The 16,896-nt window shown below is 48.5% G+C and overlaps 2 protein-coding genes across 4 annotated transcripts in view; both read left to right on the plus strand.

The window, feature by feature from the left end:
* The window catches only part of CBFB (core-binding factor beta subunit), a 42,359-nt gene extending 31,111 nt beyond the window's left edge, over positions 1–11,248 (plus strand). For both annotated transcript variants that reach the window (XM_021408799.1, XM_021408800.1), the window contains exon 6: positions 9,051–11,248. In XM_021408799.1, the coding sequence (XP_021264474.1) occupies positions 9,051–9,119 (69 nt within the window). In that variant the 3' untranslated portion in view covers positions 9,120–11,248. The remainder of the gene's footprint in view (positions 1–9,050) is intronic.
* Positions 16,393–16,896, plus strand: part of C10H16orf70 (chromosome 10 C16orf70 homolog) — a 32,945-nt gene continuing 32,441 nt past the window's right edge. Inside the window, exons 1-2 of one of the 2 annotated variants that reach the window (XM_021408792.1) lie at positions 16,393–16,510; positions 16,732–16,839. In XM_021408792.1, the coding sequence (XP_021264467.1) occupies positions 16,776–16,839 (64 nt within the window). In that variant the 5' untranslated portion in view covers positions 16,393–16,510; positions 16,732–16,775. The remainder of the gene's footprint in view (positions 16,511–16,731; positions 16,840–16,896) is intronic. The other variant, XM_021408790.1, reaches the window with a different exon arrangement.

The following is a 16,896-nucleotide window of genomic DNA, read 5'->3' on the forward strand; positions in this document are numbered from 1 at the left end:
AGTGAGGCAGACACATCTCTTCATCCCTTTTTCTTGGCTGAGGTAGCTGGCGTGAGTGTGTTCTTCTGTTGGTGTGGTTTCAGTATGAATGACCGGAGTACAGTGTCACGATAAGAGGTGTTCTGTGGAAATTACTGTGAGGTTGCTGTCCAGAAATGCCTGAACCTTCCAGTAAAAACTTGGCTTTTTATTCTGCATTCTGACCATAGTAATGCAATGCAAACTTTGTTACACTGTCCAGAATGACGTAGAGAGGTTTAAGCAGCCCCCATTTGGTGAGGCTAGAAGCACCAACAGATCAGAGCCCTGCTCTGCCCACAGGGCAGCAAGTGGGGGCTGCACGCCAGAGCAGAAAGTAGGAAGCAGTGGATTCTCAGCAAGGTAACGAGAGGAGGGTATTTCTGTTATGTTTGCAGGTATTTTTTTGTGAAGGCTTGTTTTGCATGGGCGAACCATAGCTTTAAAATGGAAGCAAAGTTATCTGAGCGCAGTTTGTTCTACTCTTAATCTTGTGCTTGGCTGATTGTGTTCTGGGGATTGCTGTATTTGGGGCTGGGTTGGATCTGTTCTCGGTTTTCCAACACAGTTTGCTCAACAGGCATTTTGGAAATGTAATGTTTTTCTATTCTGTGTTTTCCACATTACTGCCGTGCTTTTTATTTCAGCAGTGCTGCAAGGAGAGGGGCAGAGCGCTCTGCTCTTCCCTGCGCAGAGTAGCCCGGCAGCGTGTCTGTTTGTGGTCTTGTGCTAAATATAAATTACACTAATGGCAAAGCAGAACCATTTTAGGAAACTGCACAAATTTCTCATTTTTTAAAACCTTCACGTTTTGCTGAAGAACCAAATGTTTTGAAGCTTTTTGTTGTTTCTTTCAGTAGAAATCCCTCTCCATACAAATCACCAAAAATTAAAAAAAAAAAAAAAGTATATATATACAAAAACCCACAAACCTTTACATATTTTTAGAGTAAAAAAATTGTCTTGAACTTTAAATGTTCAGCCCTGTCGTGGGTTTCTTGCACATTGACCCGTGTTTGTTGGGAAGTAGGAAATGAAATGAGAGGTTTTCATTGAATTGTGCTCCAGTTGTGAGCTCTTTACATAAAACAAGATTTTATTAAAGAAGTGCAAATGGTTCACAAGTGAAACAAAGTCAAGTAGTAGGACTGATTCTATTCCAAGGTTCTAAGCGATGAAGTTCTTTTCCCTTCTCAAAGAAAAGGAAATTTAATATGAAACTACCAGTGCAAATAAATGCCTTAACAGTAGGTATTTTGGTCAAGTATAATTTGTTTCAGCAGAAAATACAGTACGCCTATCAGTTTCTTTTTTCTATTTGTTTCTTGGCAAACTCTGGCGTGAGTTTTTTTTTCCCCTGAAAAACGAATCTGGAATGAACTAGATTACTACCTATTCTGTGTACTGTCCAAAAGGACAGAAAATGACATAAAACGAGTCTAAACATTAATAAAGCTTTTGGGGCATGAAAGAAATTCAAACTGTTACTTCTCAACGTGCAGTGGGTAGTGCAGTCTTGGGGTATGTGGATATATATGATATGTATGATATATATGTGTGTACATATATATGTATATGTATGATATATATGTATATTCCAGATGCATACTGCATAATTGAGGAGGAAGCATTAAGGCTTGTGTGCGGACGTGCATTGCCCAGCAAGGCTCTGTGCTGTAAGCGCCGTACCCGTGGGCTGGTAGCAGAATGGCTGGGTTGTTTCACAACTTCTGACCAGCAGATAGCTTTGCAAAAAGTGCTTTGGAATGCATATGTCAGAAAAAACAATGTGTGCTGTATGGAATCGATGCTGGATATAGTGCAGAGGAGATCAATCTTGCAAATCAGGGAATACTGTAATATAAGCATCTTATTTCAGTCAATGAAGGTTAGAAAGGGGCTGAGCAACAGAGGAATACGGTCTAGAGGCAATCAATATTAATTATAAATTTATAACCTGTGTACCAGCCTTCAAACAATGCTGCCTAAAAGGAAGCATTCCAAGCTTTTCTCAAGTTTTCCTACGAAAGTTAAGATTTAACTAGTCTCTACTTGAAGCTTTGAAGAGCTTAATCTGTTCACGTGCTTTTTCCTTTATCAGCTTATAATTTTAGTCCAGTTACTGTTGTGGTGTACTGAAATCTACAGCTTTGTGGTAGCTTTTAAACAAAGATAGAACAGTTGCAATTATCTCAGGCAAGAGGGTGCATAGGGAATTGGTAACCAAATTGTGCATGCTTGGTCTCGTTGTGCACAGTACCTAAAGCAGTGATGTGCGCTTCTAGGGAGCGGTGCCTGCTTCTGGGAGTAGCTGCCTGGCAGCTTGGAATGGAGTCCAGACTGAGGTGCGTGCTAAATGGTTCTAATCTGTAGTCTTTGTCAAGAAAACTGTGTTTTGACTTTCAGTGAGCTGAAAAAACAATGAGAATGGATACAAGAACTAAAAATATCGAGTATAGAGTTTGTAAATTGTTCTCTAAGGACTTCAGTCAAACATCCAGATCTCCTACCAAATTTGAAAGTGTTTTCTATTGTTTGAATAATACAAGTGGTGCTTGATGTAGTTAAGAAAGGTCTTTCTCATCCCAGGTTGAGGTAAAAAGGAGAGGTGTCTGCACAATGGGTGTTACAGCAGCAAACCAAGCTGCTTCTGAGGCTGGAGGTGGGCCACCACGTGCCATGCCGATACCTACACCCCCTAAGAACACAGGGAAAGACATATACCCTCCTGACTTCCAGCAGCTTACAGAAGCAGTATGTAGTGATGAGGGGGTCCTCCTGCTGCTGTGCTTGAAGTTGTGAAGCCCCTCAGACCCGAATTGTATGGGGTGCTTTCTCAGGCTCTGTGACCAGAGAAGGTCTATTATACATCAAATGTAGTTATTAGCGTCTTGTATTGGCCAGGGTTTGCTGAGTTGAATTCTGAGAATGCTGAGCTTTCCCTCCCCCTCTCTTCTTTTGAGCTCTGTACAGTACAGCTAAGGGTACTGGGAATGGAGGCATGGCCATGGAGCACAAGGCTGCACTGCGCATCAGTAGGGGAGGAGCTGTTATTAAGCACTAGCTCAGAGGAGAGTCTTCTGTTTGTTGCTTGGTCACGTTTCTAAGTATTGCTCTCTTTGCTTCCACTTGGTTGTTTGGATGTTGTCTTTCTTTCTTTCTTTCTTTTTCTTTTTGCCCTGTGGTTGTATGCTTTTTAGAAAAGTATCTGCAATGTATTCTCAGATTTTTTTTAATCCTTTTCAGAAGGTTGACAGTCCTTCTAAGAGAATCCAAATGTTCACTGTTTAGTTTTTCATAACATAGCATGATCTTTCACTTATTTAGTAAATTATAGATGATAGATGCCAAGGCACATAATGCATCTGCTCTGTCTGCTTCAGCAGCGTGGAGCTGCCAGAAGGCAATTAAGGAATTGCAGTGGAGTTGTCTGTGGAAAGACTTTATTTTGGCTACTCTTTTTGTGGCCCTTCTTCAAACTATCTTCCTTGTCATCCCTCCCTTCCACCAGTGTCCCAAGTCTTTATGGCATGCATATAGTTCTGCTGGCAGTTTCACTGCCTAGCATGCGGAGGTCCTTGATTTTTGACTGCTTATTTTGAGTGATTCATAGAAAGTGAGGCCCTTCCTCATGGCAGCCCTGTCCATCCTTTCTAAATTTACCTCCAACTTTTCCACTTCTGCTTTCTCAGAGCTGTTGTCACATAATGGGACTGCTTCACCTTTTCCCGCTGAACTTGTGGTAAAGGTGGGTAGTGTTCTCAAGCATGTCCTAGGGCCCTGTCTGAGAAGCTTCAGAGTTGGGATACCCAATGGAGAGAGGAATCTCGGTGTACAGATTGCTGTCAGAAGTGACCTCCACCCAACACACACATTCGAGGAGTTGCAGAGGGCTTGCTGCAGGGTTTCAGGCCAGCAGTATGGTAAGGGGTATTACACCTGGAAAATAATGAGAGTTGGTGCAAATAGGAACGGCAGGAGTATTTAGTTGCATTTTTCCATTGTTTTCATGAATAGGGTGTAGTTACAGACACTCAAAGACAGCCTGAAGAGTTTTATTGACAGTGTTGAAAGTGCAACCAACAGAACGATGAGGTAGGGTCAGATGGTTGGAGGGGGATGCTGGTGTCTAACTGTCCTGGCAGCTGGAGGAGCTGCTTGTCTTCCTCCTGAACTGCCACAATGCCCACGTCTGTTTTACCCGAGTGCCCCAGTGACAGCAGTGAATGCTTCAGCACAATTGCTGTCTAGAAGAGTAACCGTTCTTAGATGATGATGACTTCAAGTTATCTCATTTATTGAAAAGAAAAATACTACTACTGCATCATACTCTCAGAATGACTTTCAGCCGATACCGGTCACCTTATACTAGGACTTGGGAAGATTTCAGACTCAGAGAGTTGAAGAGAGCATTGGTGTAAGAGCATTGCCGTGGATAATCCTTGCCATGGATACTTGCCTTTGTTCATCATCAAGTCAAAACGGTTGTTAGTAGCTTTTATCTTGTCTGTTATTCCCCCTGTTATATCAGCCCATGAATTCAGTGTAAACAGATCTAGAATAGAAAGTTATAGGAGGTTTTGCAATGTTTTTTTCTTTTTTTTCCAAATGCATTCCTGCAGTTCTTTCAGTTGCTCATCATGCTGTCTCCTCCTTTAGAGGTTTTAAATGGTTTATGACCAGCTATAATTCCTTCTGTACTGCAGAACTGTTGCAGAAGTTTTGCATGGTTTCATGTGCTGAAAGCTGAGTATTTTTGGGTATTGAAACTCCCCATGTGTCCATCATATTAACTATTCAGTTTTGGGATATTTGGAAAGAAGCTGCCAATGTTGGTTAAAATTCATTCAGTTTCAGGAGGGTCACAACTATGATGGGATCCATGTACTATTTACAACTGACTATTTCACAAAGTGACAGCTGAATAACATTCAAAGTAGTCCTCCTTCCAACTTAAAATCAGCATTTGACTGAAAAATGAGATACACTGAGATAAGATGGATAACTACTGTTTTCTCATGACTCACTGTGCATGACTCATGGCAGGGCACTCCGCTTCCCAGTGGCAAAGATAGATGCATCTCTTTTAATTGAAGCAAGTCTCCTTAATCTTTGGGAACCTGAACTCATTCTTCATAGAGGTGATTCTGCATGGCTTCATGAGGTATGCATTTCAAAAATTACAGCGAAAACTGCAATTCAGGGGATTGATTAGCTGTACTGAGAGTTCTGGAAATTCTCTTTTTTACGTCTCTAGAAGGAAACTGTCTTCCTGTGACAAACTGAGCAGAGCCACCAGATGACTACCACACTGGTGGTCACGTTCCCGCCACAAGCGAGCGTTAAGAACGCTTCTGGCATTCTTGTGAAAGCTGTTCTTTGCCCTTCTTCAGTGGCCAGAAGTACCACCTAATTCCTGATGCTCTACTGTGTCCTTGCTGTCTGCGCACAGGGGGATTTCTCCTGTTCTTCCACTGGTGTTAATTTTCAGATGCATGTATGTGTGGTGCTCTTAGTGCATTGAGCGCTGTTGCAGTGGCCTCAGGCTGTGCCCGTGCACCTTGGTGGAACAGGGACTGGCAGAACGAGTGTGTTCATGTTTGTGCTCCTGCATAGTAGTGCCGCATGAGTAAATGAGGGCTCCTGAGTGAGAGACAGCTGTCATTCCAGCATAGAGGAGTAAACCCCACTTACTGAAATGCAGAACTACAGCTTTATCCACATATGCTTCCTATGAAATACTGCAATGAGTGCTTTCAGTACATTTGAGGGTGATTTGTCATGCCTTTTGCGTATCACTAAAAGGGCAGATCTGGCAGTCGTTCAGTAGTGGCTTCTGCAAACCCTACAAGTAGCAGTGATCTCATGAATCATGTGAATTCTTTCATATGTTCTGAAAGAAAAGGCCACTTTAGGCAGAGCGTAAATGCAACCATATGCCCTTACCTTGGAGTCTTCACTGAAATTTGACAATAAAATTACTGTGCATATGGTTTCTTTTCTGAAGAAGCAGCTCTGTTGCTTTTAAAGCAGGAAAATAGCAGGGATGAACGTGCTGGCTTTTTTCTAGTAAGCGTGAAAAATGTGTGAGTACAGAACCGGTGACTAACTAGGTGGGTACCACTGGGATTTTGGCAGCTCTTTAATGAAGAGCACATGCCTTTGTTTCTTCTTACAAGAAACGGGGAGCAGTTAGAACCAGAAGAAATCTTGGTACAGTCTGGTCAATGGGAGAAGGATGTGCGAAGTGGAACTGCTGTCCCTTTGTTAATTTTAGTACATCTCTCAGTGCAGAAGCGTCTGCTCGGACACATAGAACAACCATGTTGTGTTCAGGAAAATCTTTACATCACAGTTCAGTTTTCTATTCAAGTGTGGGGTTCTCCATCTTTAACTTTTCCATGACTATGCCGATAGGCGAAGCTGAATGATTTGGGTTTATAAATGTGAAGATCTCAATTAAATACAGTCTTCCACGATTCTGCATCTCTACAAAGAAAGCAATTTGCAAATGTTCTTCAGTGGCTGGAAGGAATGTGCCATCAGCATTTAGAATCTCCAGCACTGTAAACGGTGACACCCGCTTGCTTCGATGTGATCACTCAGATTACTGAGAAGTCTGTGGGTTTGTGCACCAGCAGTGATGCTGGCTGCCACCTTTGGGGTTGTCCTGCATGTATCAGCACCAGATTGCTAGTCATACCCGACTGAGGGAAGCATCGATAGAACAGAGTGAGAGGAAAATCTGACCCCTAAATAAGTAAAAGCTTGCGTCAGTCCAATTTCTGTACTGGATGTGTAAAAGCAGTAGGTGCCAACTGTAATATTCAAAATAGAGACCATGCTTCCAAAGTAGTAATGGCAGTATGACCACCGAGAAGGTCAGCAGGAAATATCTCTTCTGGAGGCATGCTGATGAGTACAGGGATTTATTGAATGAACTTTGTGTGCGTCAGAATGGGATTATTGCGCAGAAAAGGAAAACGTAGCTTCAGTATTTCAATAGGAGAAGGAAACAGGGCTTCTCCTTCTCCGTATGGGTGAAGCTAGCCAGTTGTGCTGGCAGCATGAAGTCAGCCAGACGAGGAAGGCGGGAGGCGAGGGAGGGAGAAGCGAGCAGGGAGAGAGCTGCCCACGTTAGAGAGCGTGGTGTTGGCAGCGGCTGAAGGGTTGGGGCTGGCAGCCGCGGCCGCCCGCAGCCGAGCAGGGGAGGAACAAGCAGCGTGCTGTGAGCCGGGGTAACCGCTGCTGGCGGGAAGGCTTCCTCTGTGTCAGTAAGTGTGACTCAGAAGGGTCGGGAGCACCGCAGAGCAGCGCCGTGTCACCGTTAGTCACAGGCTGGCTGCAACGCTCGCATTGTTCTGGGGCACCGTGGGAACTGGGGAACTGCTCAGACTGCAAGCGTCCGTGGCAGCGCTGCCCGCGTTCAGGCTGTGCGTGCCTTTCACCAACGCACCGAAAGCTTTCTGAAGGAGGGAGGCGTCACTTCTTTGTTATAGTACTATTTGTTTGTTTGTTTGTTTTATTTTATTTGAGAATGCTGTTCCGAAAGCCTGCGTGTGGCAGCTCACTGCGGCCGGTGGAGCTCACAGGGCTCCCTGCAGCAATGACTGCCAGCAGCTGAGAGCGCAGCCCTGCTGCTGCTTGGGTTGTGGTGACAGCTGCAGGCCAGCGTGCCAGCAGTGCACCCCGTAAACGTGACACCCAAGTGTCGGTACTAATACATTGTAAAGTACAGCTAGGATATGGTGAGCGTTCCTAGAACAGAAGCCTTACAACTGAAGTATATGAATGGCTTTTTAAGTATTTACTTGCTTTTGTTTTTGCTGCTTGAAAGCAGCCTGCATGTGCGCAGAGGAGAAAACTCAAAATCCTGGGGTTATGCCACTGAATCAGAGGAAGAACAGTTGCAGAAGCAGCGATGCACAACCACCCCCAGAAAGGTGTCTGTGATGGGGGCAGCTCCTGCTCTGCTGTGTTCTGCTGCAAACCTTCCTGGTGAACGGAGGTCAAGTCCTCATTGCCTTAGAGGAAATGCAGCACGCTTGTGATGCAGAGCGCATGTCTGTGGGGATTGTTGTGCTGGGAGAAGTGGAGATACTAGGTATGTGTATGTTTGCTTGCCAGGCAGAGAAGGCAGGTGTTTCTTACAAGCACTGATCGATACTGACCATCCTTAATTTCCTCTTTAAATTGCTTTCCGTTCAGATTGTGTCAAGAGCTCTCATTATTTAAAGGAGAAGTGATGTTACTTTTTTTAGTACAGGGATTCGATCATCGGTACCGAAGTTCTCTTAAGTTTTGTATTATTGCTAACTTTACAGGTGCACCAAATAGAACATACTAACTGGAGTAATACTGACAAAAAGTGTGAATATGTTTGTAAATCTGTAGGTTAGACTGTACTGTTTTGTTGATGTGTCTCTTTGTTCCATAAAAAGCTAAACAACATGCTTGCCATGTGCGTATACTGGGGGAGATCTCTTTGGAGATGATGTAATGTATTCTGCTGTGCTGGCATTGTAGCCTTTCCCCCTCCGAAATCTCGATCCTGAGACTGTTTACAGGAAAGGTTAACAGAAGAAGGGAATTTCACAGCGAAGAACATGTGTTTTGGATGAAGAGGCAGGAGCCCTGCCTTGCTGCTCTGAAGAGCTGCTGCCGAGTGTCAGGGCGATGCTGGCCGCGTGTCAGCCTGGCTGCAGGAGGCCCGCGAGGCTGCGTGCCCATGTACGGGGCTGCAGCGCTGCCCTGCGCTGGCGGAGGCACACGCAGCTCTGGGCCCCTCTGGAGAGCGGGGCGGTGCTGGTCTGCTCCCCAGAGGTCGCTGTCCCTTGTGGGGGGACTGTCAGACTGAGGGGGGGAGGATGATTCCGCTGTGAGAAATGAATGCGTTGGTTACTGCTTGAAATGCAGAGTTTCTGGCTTAAAAAATGTTTGTTTTTTTTGTCATGTGCTTAATATGCTTATGAAATGAAGTGATGATTTTTGAGTCATTTTTTTTTATCCTAAACGTGTGTTTATTAATGTAGGCAAGAAGACAACAAGACCCTAGTCCTGGATCCAACTTAGGAAGTGGCGACGATCTCAAACTACGTTAATCAGCATCAGCAGTGCCATGGGTCTGCAACACGCATTGCTTCTACTTGGCAAAGGATCAAATGAAGACCAGAAACTGTGATAACTGGGTATAGTACGGTCTGTTTCCTGACCTGCGGCAGTCAGAGCCACCGTGAACTGCCATGGTTTGCACTATGTTTATGTTACGATTCCTGCATTTCCCATGTTAAGCATGTAGCCAGTGGCAATTTGAAATTTTGTTTTTCTATGCAAACTTATTTTTGTTGGCACTATTTTAGTGAAATGGAAACTTATGCAGCTATAAAAACGTTTTTTTTTCTCAACTGTAATAAAAAATTGTCACTTAAAAATAGGTCAAGATATCACAGATTAAAAACTTCTTTTTTTTGTTTCTGTTGGTTTTTTTTTTTCCCTTTTGTAAACTGCTGGAAGCCAATGCATTCCACGCTTAATTTTTTTAATATGGGCTTTTGGAGTTTTGATTGTCTTTCGTGTGCTCCTGCTTTATTTTAGATACGCATTCTTATCTTTCCGTTTTCTTTTTTTCCTACATTTGCAAGACCTAAGAACTGCTGACATTACTCTGCGTTATTTCCAAGCTGAACCCAGTGAATCAGTGCTGTTGGGATCGGGTTTCAAACTGCTGGCTCATCAACGTTACAGTTGCAGTATTCTTTTAACCGCTAAAAGTTCATCAGTTCCACTTTTTAAACGATAAAAATCTTAAAATACATATTTTCATGCATGAGTGCATTCTGCCCCAAAACCTGTCTTACATTTTATTCTGCGTTCAGTGAGTTTGGGTGGTTCTGGTACCACTGTATATAGTACCTTACTGAAACTCGTGGGAAGTCGCAGGCTGGCTTCTGGTTTATTCAGGGATTTTTTTAAACCGTTCTTGCGAAGGGATACTGCAACTCTCCAGTTAGACCCAACAGCACACGGACTGGGAACAGAAGCGATCGGCTGCCGAGGTGGTGTGTATGAAATGACGGTTAAGATAGCTGCTTCGAGTATATTTTGTATCTTACGCTTTTTGTAAAGTTGTGCTGAATGGTGAGAAGCTGAGATGAGACTGTGTGCAGAAAACCTCAGACCGTGCATAGGACGCTTCCATTAAATTGTGTGCAAACAGAGGCCACGCTGCAGTAAGTGTTGTGTTTGCTGACAGGGTAAGGCTGGGGGCGAGTTAATCCGGGTGCATTTCCTTGCTTTCTTTGGGTGGCAGTGAAGGGCTCCGGGCCACGTTTTTCTTTGCATCCATCCGATATTTGAAGAAAATTGATTGGAAATGTGATGTAATTTGGCAATGTTAAAATACGTGATCTAATCTCTCTGTACGCTAGGAATGATTTTGAAGGCAGAAACTCCGGATGGTAGGAGCAGTGAAATCCTCATTCTGTAACTAAGATAACTACATTCCTCGTTAGCGGCAAAACAATCAATGTAAGAGGTCTTGCAGAAATGTACGCAGATGTCAATGTGCAGGAGAACCTTTCTGTGTTAACCAGGCGAATATTTAATATTCACTTAATGCCAGTGACTGTATGCTGTGAGAATGTCATCCAATAGAAGTATTTTGGTATTCCGACTTAAACGTGACTCACCTGGAAGATGCGCTGTGCCCACCTCTCCCTTTTGCTCTTCTTCCCCCAAAGAAACAATGATTCCAAGTGTTTCTGCAGCGTGTTCCTGCACACCGCGTGCTCCAGCCCTGGGCCTCCTCTGCCATCTGTGTGTTTTTGATGGAATAGCCTGAAGATCTATTTTAAAAGGTTTTCCTAACGTTTCAGACGGTGGTTTTAAGCCACGAGTACACAGGAAATGATGCTATCAGCTATTAACGTTGCCATCTCGGTGTAAATACCCAACCTTCCCTATCGTCATTTAGCATTCTGCTGCTTCCGATGTCTTAATGCTGGCATTAAGATCACAGCCCTTCCCTCTGCTGGTTAGCGAAGACTTTTTAAAGTGCATTTTAAGTTATTGATGCAATTTGATATTTTTCATAATTTCTATTTAAACTAAAGTTGCATCATCTTTCTCGGATTCATCTCCTGCAAGAGTTGCCTTAAGCTACAGGATCGCTTTTACTACCTTTTGTGTTGTACATTTAACTTTCATAATAAACTTCTGTGTAGCGAAGTGAGTTTCTGCGAGGTCCTTTCTGACTCCCGGGGGCTCCAGTGGGGACATGCTGCATCAGGGGGCGGTGGGCTCTTCAGTGGGGTCGTTTGGGATAGGGCAGGGGGAAGTGGGCTCTCACTGAAGAGGGGGGAGATAAGAAAACAGCTAAGGTTGGTGAGGCACAGGCTGCCCAGAGAGGTTGGTGGTGCTCTGTCCCTGCAGACAGCCAGGGTCAGGCTGCATGAGGCTCTGAGCACTGATGGAGCTGTGGGTGTCCCTGTTCGTTGCAGGGAGTGGGAGCAGACGGCCTTTAGGATCCCTTCTAACTCAAACCACTCTGTGACTAAAGATCACGCTGCTGTGGACACAGAGACCAAAGGAAGGTGGTTTGCATGTTGGAGGTGAGGAAGTGAGGAACTGCAGTAAAGCACTGCAGGGTAGATATGAGTGTTACCTGCTACGCCTGAAACCCTCCTCTAAAGGTGCAGAATTTTAGGTGCTATACCTTAAAACAGCCCAGGGGACGGTGCTGATCATGCACCAGAATTGTGCAGAGTTGTTTCAGTAACTTCAGACCCAGGGTCTGCTCTGGAAGTGTTTCCATGCAGAAGAATGAGGTGTAACCGTGTTCCATGCTGTTTAAAACCTGCCTGCAAATGGAGCAGAGCAGTGCCCGACACGCACCGCCTGCTGTCTGCGAGCCCTCCAAAGCACTTCTGCAGCTGGGAAGGAGTGAGCTCTGAAAACAGAACCAGACGCCAAGCAATGTCGCTCCTTGTTCCTGAAGCTCCCACTGAGCTCCCGCATGTTGTACAGTAACTCCTGGCTTTCTTTCCAACCTCTTGCAGTTACACAACCCCCTACCCTGAGAAGCTGGAACATGGACCGTTTGCCCATGTTACTTAGGTTTTCAAAACCTGGATGAGTTTGCTGGGCTCCCTTTGATGGCAGCTGTCCTGCTCTGGTCCCCCTTCTGTAGCAGGCAGCAGTGGAAATGGGAATGCTTTTCTGTTCCTTTGTACTCTGGTGTCTCACGAGAGCCTTGGTCATGTAGTGGCGAGGAGGTTACAAGAAGGAGGGTTGGTTTTGGAGACGTCCAAAACGCCACGACCTGCTGGGATCTTGACAGGACTGCCACGTTTGGTCTGCCTTTAATTCAGGACACCACTTCATTACAGGGGTATTGCAGGAATCCATCCTGTCTGCACAGAAGCAGGGCTGATTTATTCAAAGTACGCTATTTTGTTAGGACATTTCCAATGCAAATAAGTGAGTTATGAAAGTGGCTTCAAGGATGAGAATTACAGTGTGAAGTTGCAGTGGAGCAGTGCATTTGCGTGGGTGACGCTTCTTGTAACTCATTTGCCTCGTGTGCTGTCCGTGCTGCAACAAAATGCAAATCCCGGAGCATGCATATTCATTGGCTGCTGCACAGCTCACAGCTGCTCAGGCTCATGACTTAGTAGCTTTATTAAACATCGTTCTTGATTACAGATTGAGATAAATGAAATGTCAAAATTGCCTCGGGCTCATTTCTTCAAGCTCCGGAGTGGGGAAAAAATGCAGGACAGCCGAGCACGAACTCAGCTGCTGCTTGGACCCCGCAGTGGGCAGCTGTGCAAAACCCAAACGTCTGCACAGGGAGTGGGGGCACCCAGAATGGGAATGGCTGTGGTTCTGTTGGCCAAAGCTGGTCGGATTCTGCTGGCTCCTCAGTGGTGCCCACGAGGCTCCTGGAAGTGACCCTGTGCGTCCCAGGCTGCTGTTCTCTAAGGGAAGATGGTTTGCCATAGGTTCGCAGGCACCAAACACCCACTTCTCACTGAAACTGGTGACTCTGCAACATACATACATTGAGCTCTTGCTTGTAACTGTGGATAAATGCTTGTAGGATCTTTTTACACAAACATCTCCTCCTCGTGGAGGTGTGCGGAGTTGACAGCAAAGTTGGTTTGGAGGATTCACAGTGTTTGGTGGAGGGAGAGAGGCTGGGAACTGGGCAGCAAAGCCTCCCTGGTCCTCGTGGTGAATCTTTGCTTACAGCCATGGTACTGGGCTGTGTCCTGCTACAGAGAGCTGTCTCCTGCTGTCAGACCATGCCTGCGGAGCACAGTCTGCATCCCACAGACCTGCCATCGAGCTCCTCCTGCTTGCTGTGCAATGTGCTTGAAGCTCGCCTAATTCAGCCTTGCTCATTGCCAAGACTTCTTGCTGCGTTTCCTCACTGGAAATCTTTCTCACTCAGAGAAATGTTTGGTACAGTTTGGGCTCTGTGGGCTGCTGTTTTGTGGCAGCTGGGCAGAAAGGGTCATCCTCAGCTTGGCGGACGTCTGCAGGTTTCTTTCCTGAGGATTTGCACTTGGCAGTCTGACTTGGTTCCCTTTGTAGGTCCCTTCCAACTCAACCCTTCTATTCATTTGTTGTGCTTTCTTCCACAGTGTTTGCAGTGCCTCTCCTAGCCCTTGCCCATGTTGATGCGCAAGCTGTGCCCCCAAACAGGGAATCTTGGTCTGTCTCAGCTGGAGGGCTGGTGGATCCAGAGGGATGCACCACAGTGGTAGGAAGGTGCTGCTGCTCCTCCTGCCCTGGCATGGGCAGGTTTGTGGGTTTAGGGTCAGGGGTCTTCCAGGTGTGCCTACGAGACATGACTGACCTGGGGAAGCTCTCGTAGCGACAAGCTTGGAAAGAGCTCAGCCTTTCATGGGGCCAGTTGGGAGTTGCGGCTCCAGGCCACTTGCTCCTCACCAGCTCACTTCCCACCTGGTGCTGGGGCTGCCGAGGAGCCCCCTCGTCCCAGCCTTGCTGGGCCAGGCACTCCCACACCGAGGACGGATCCTCTTTTTGGTTCTGCTTTCGGTTCTGCTCTGCAGAGCAAGGGGCTGCCAGGATGTGGTCTGAGTGGGCTCGTGGGATGCGTGACTCCTTATACCACCCTGCAGCAGCACATCCCTCACACTGCTTCAAACCCCGCAGCATTCCGCTGCCTGTGTCCATCCATCTGCCCAGGCTGTGCACTGCTGCTGCCTTCTACTGCCCAAGGTTTGGCCTCCAGAGCTGAAGAAACCCCCGTTTTAGGAAGAGCTTGGCAAAGCTAACAGCCTGGCAGTTGGGCTGCAGTTATGCAAGGCCTTGCTCCATCACAGGCTGCAAGGAGCATCTTGCCCTGGGGTGGGCATGGGCCCCCATTTAAAGCTATTGCTAAAAGGAAGAAGCGAGCATCATCTTGCTTGCACTGTCCTACTCAGCGAGGTGGTGTGCTGAGTAACTAGGGAAAAACCAAATCATCACCCCAAAACATGGGAGCCTGGGGCAGCATTGTGCTGCATCGTGGCGTGCATTGCTCCCAGGCTGAGCAGCCTCCGGGATAAAAGAGCAATGGGTGCATCTGTTCCTAATGAAGCCTATTTAGTTCTCACCCCGCGTGCATCATGGCTTTAAGTGCATCCAGAGGGGCCGAGGTCTGTGAACTGCACAGACTGGTGGGGAGAGGAAAGCCCAGCTCTAAGGGAAGTGATGCTGGTGCCACTGAGATGCTGTGCACCTGGGTGAGGGAAGACCTCCCGGCCTCCTTCCCAGCACAGGGAATACCAAAGCCAGGCATCCAGGCAGGGCTAGCAGATGCTGCTTTGAAATGTTTCTAGCTGTGAAAGCAATGTGCATTGTTAAATCTCATCGGGAGAGGGCAGCTCGCCCTCACCATCAGTGATGCTCATCCTGCTGCGCTTCTGGTCGATCCGGGTACCTTTTGCTTTATTTTTTTCCCCTTTCCTGGGGTTGTGACCCTGGCCCAGCAGCAGGCAGCCAGGGGCTGGGAATGGCAGCAGCAAGTGCACAGCCTGAGCCAGGTTCTGGAACCCCTGGGGTTCCTGCTCTGGCTGTTTGTTCCTATCACTGCTGCCAGATTTTTTTAATCCTCCCTTCACCCCAGGACCAGAGGTGATGACCTCACCTTGCACCAGGGGAGGTTCAGGTGGGATATTGGGAACAATTCCTTCTCTGAAAGAGCGGAGAGGCACCGGCACAGCTGCTCAGGGGGTGAGGGAGTCACCCTGGAGGTGTCCCAGAGCTGTGGGGATGTGGCACTGAGGGACGTGGGCAGTGGGCATGGTGAGGTGGGCTGGGGTGGGACTCGGAGATCTGAGATGTTTTTCCCAACCTTAATGATTCTGTGGTTCTATGATATGGAAACAGTGAGGGGATTAAACCATGATGGCTTCTTGAAGAGATGCTCCAGTGCGTGTCTGTGGTGGGGCCCGGTGGTGGTGGTGGCATTGCAGCCCCCTTGGAGAGCCCCGTTATTGCCACTCGTGTTGACACCAGCCATGCGCCGTTAGGACCGAGCAGAGTGGGTTAGGGCGTGCTGAGCAGGGACGCTGGTCCCTCTCTGGTGCCTGCAGCCTCTAGAGCATCTCCTTTCCTCCAAAACACCCTTGCACCCCACAAGTACCCTTGCTCAGCACAGACTATGGCCACATACCATGACGGGCAGCTTTGTGGGCTCGGACCATGGAGCACCAGGCCCTGGGCAGCCTGATCAGGTGCGTGGCAGCCCAGCCCGCGCCAGGGCATGGGAACCAGGTGAGCTTCGAGGTTCCCTCCAACACAATCACCCCACGGCGCTGTGCCTGGGGGCGGCAGGACCCCGCAGCGTCTCCTCGCTCCGCAGCGCTGACCTCGTTACTGCTCTCTTCCTGGATGACTCACGCCAGCTCGGCTGGCTAAGCTGCCTGGTGCCACTTACTAATTTCTACCCGAGCCTTTGTTCCCCACCCCTGTGCTTCAACCAGAAAAACGAGATCGGGGTTCGGCGGTTTTTCCTCGTTGTTGTTTCCTGGCTTTCCCAGCACAGCTCCCACACGGCCACATTCGGGCAGGGCCCGAGGGAACGGCGCGGAGCTGCGTCAGGGGAGGCTCAGCGGGTGTTAGGGAACGGCTCTGCCCCCGAGGGCGGCGGGCACAGCTCACGGAGCATTGGGACACGGCTCTCAGACATAGGGTTCGCGTGGTGCTGTGTGGAGCCGCGGTCTGGACTCCGCGATCCGTGCGGGTCCCCTCCAACGCGGGATGCTCTACGATCCTACGTCTCCCACCCACCACAATCCCTGCCCGCCCCGCACCCTGAGGCGGGCCTCGAACCCCAGGCCTCCCGCACCCCAGCCGCTCCCCGCCCCCAGCCCGACGGCGGAGGGGCGTGGCCTCGCCGTGACCCCGCCCCCCTCCCCGCCCCCGGCGCGGCCTCGCCTGACGACGGCCGCAAAGCGCTTTTTCAGCAGCCGCAAGTGAGGTGAGTGGCGGCCCCGCGGCGCGGGGGGGGAGGGGGCCGCGTCCCCCCCTCGCACCCGGGGCTCTGCCGGTGCGGCGAGGCCCGGTGGCTCCCGCCCGCGTGGAGGGGGGCGGCGAGGGAGGGGGCGGGGGGCCGGTCGCTATGGCGACGGCGCGGGGCGCGCGGGGCGGGGGACGCGGGCCCTCAGCCAGCTCCCCCCGCTACTCCCCGCTTCCCCGCAGGGGTCCGGCGCCGCCGCTGCCCGTCCGCCGGGGCCTCCGCGCCAATGCTGGACCTGGAGGTGGTTCCCGAGCGCTCCCTGGGGAACGAGCAATGGGAGTTCACCTTGGGTAAGTCCGCGCCCTCGGGGCTCCGCGCGGCTCTCCGTCCCCCCCCCTTCCCCCTCC

The sequence above is a fragment of the Numida meleagris genome, chromosome 10 (genome assembly GCF_002078875.1).
Source record: "Numida meleagris isolate 19003 breed g44 Domestic line chromosome 10, NumMel1.0, whole genome shotgun sequence".
Classification (NCBI taxonomy): Eukaryota; Metazoa; Chordata; class Aves; order Galliformes; family Numididae; genus Numida; species Numida meleagris.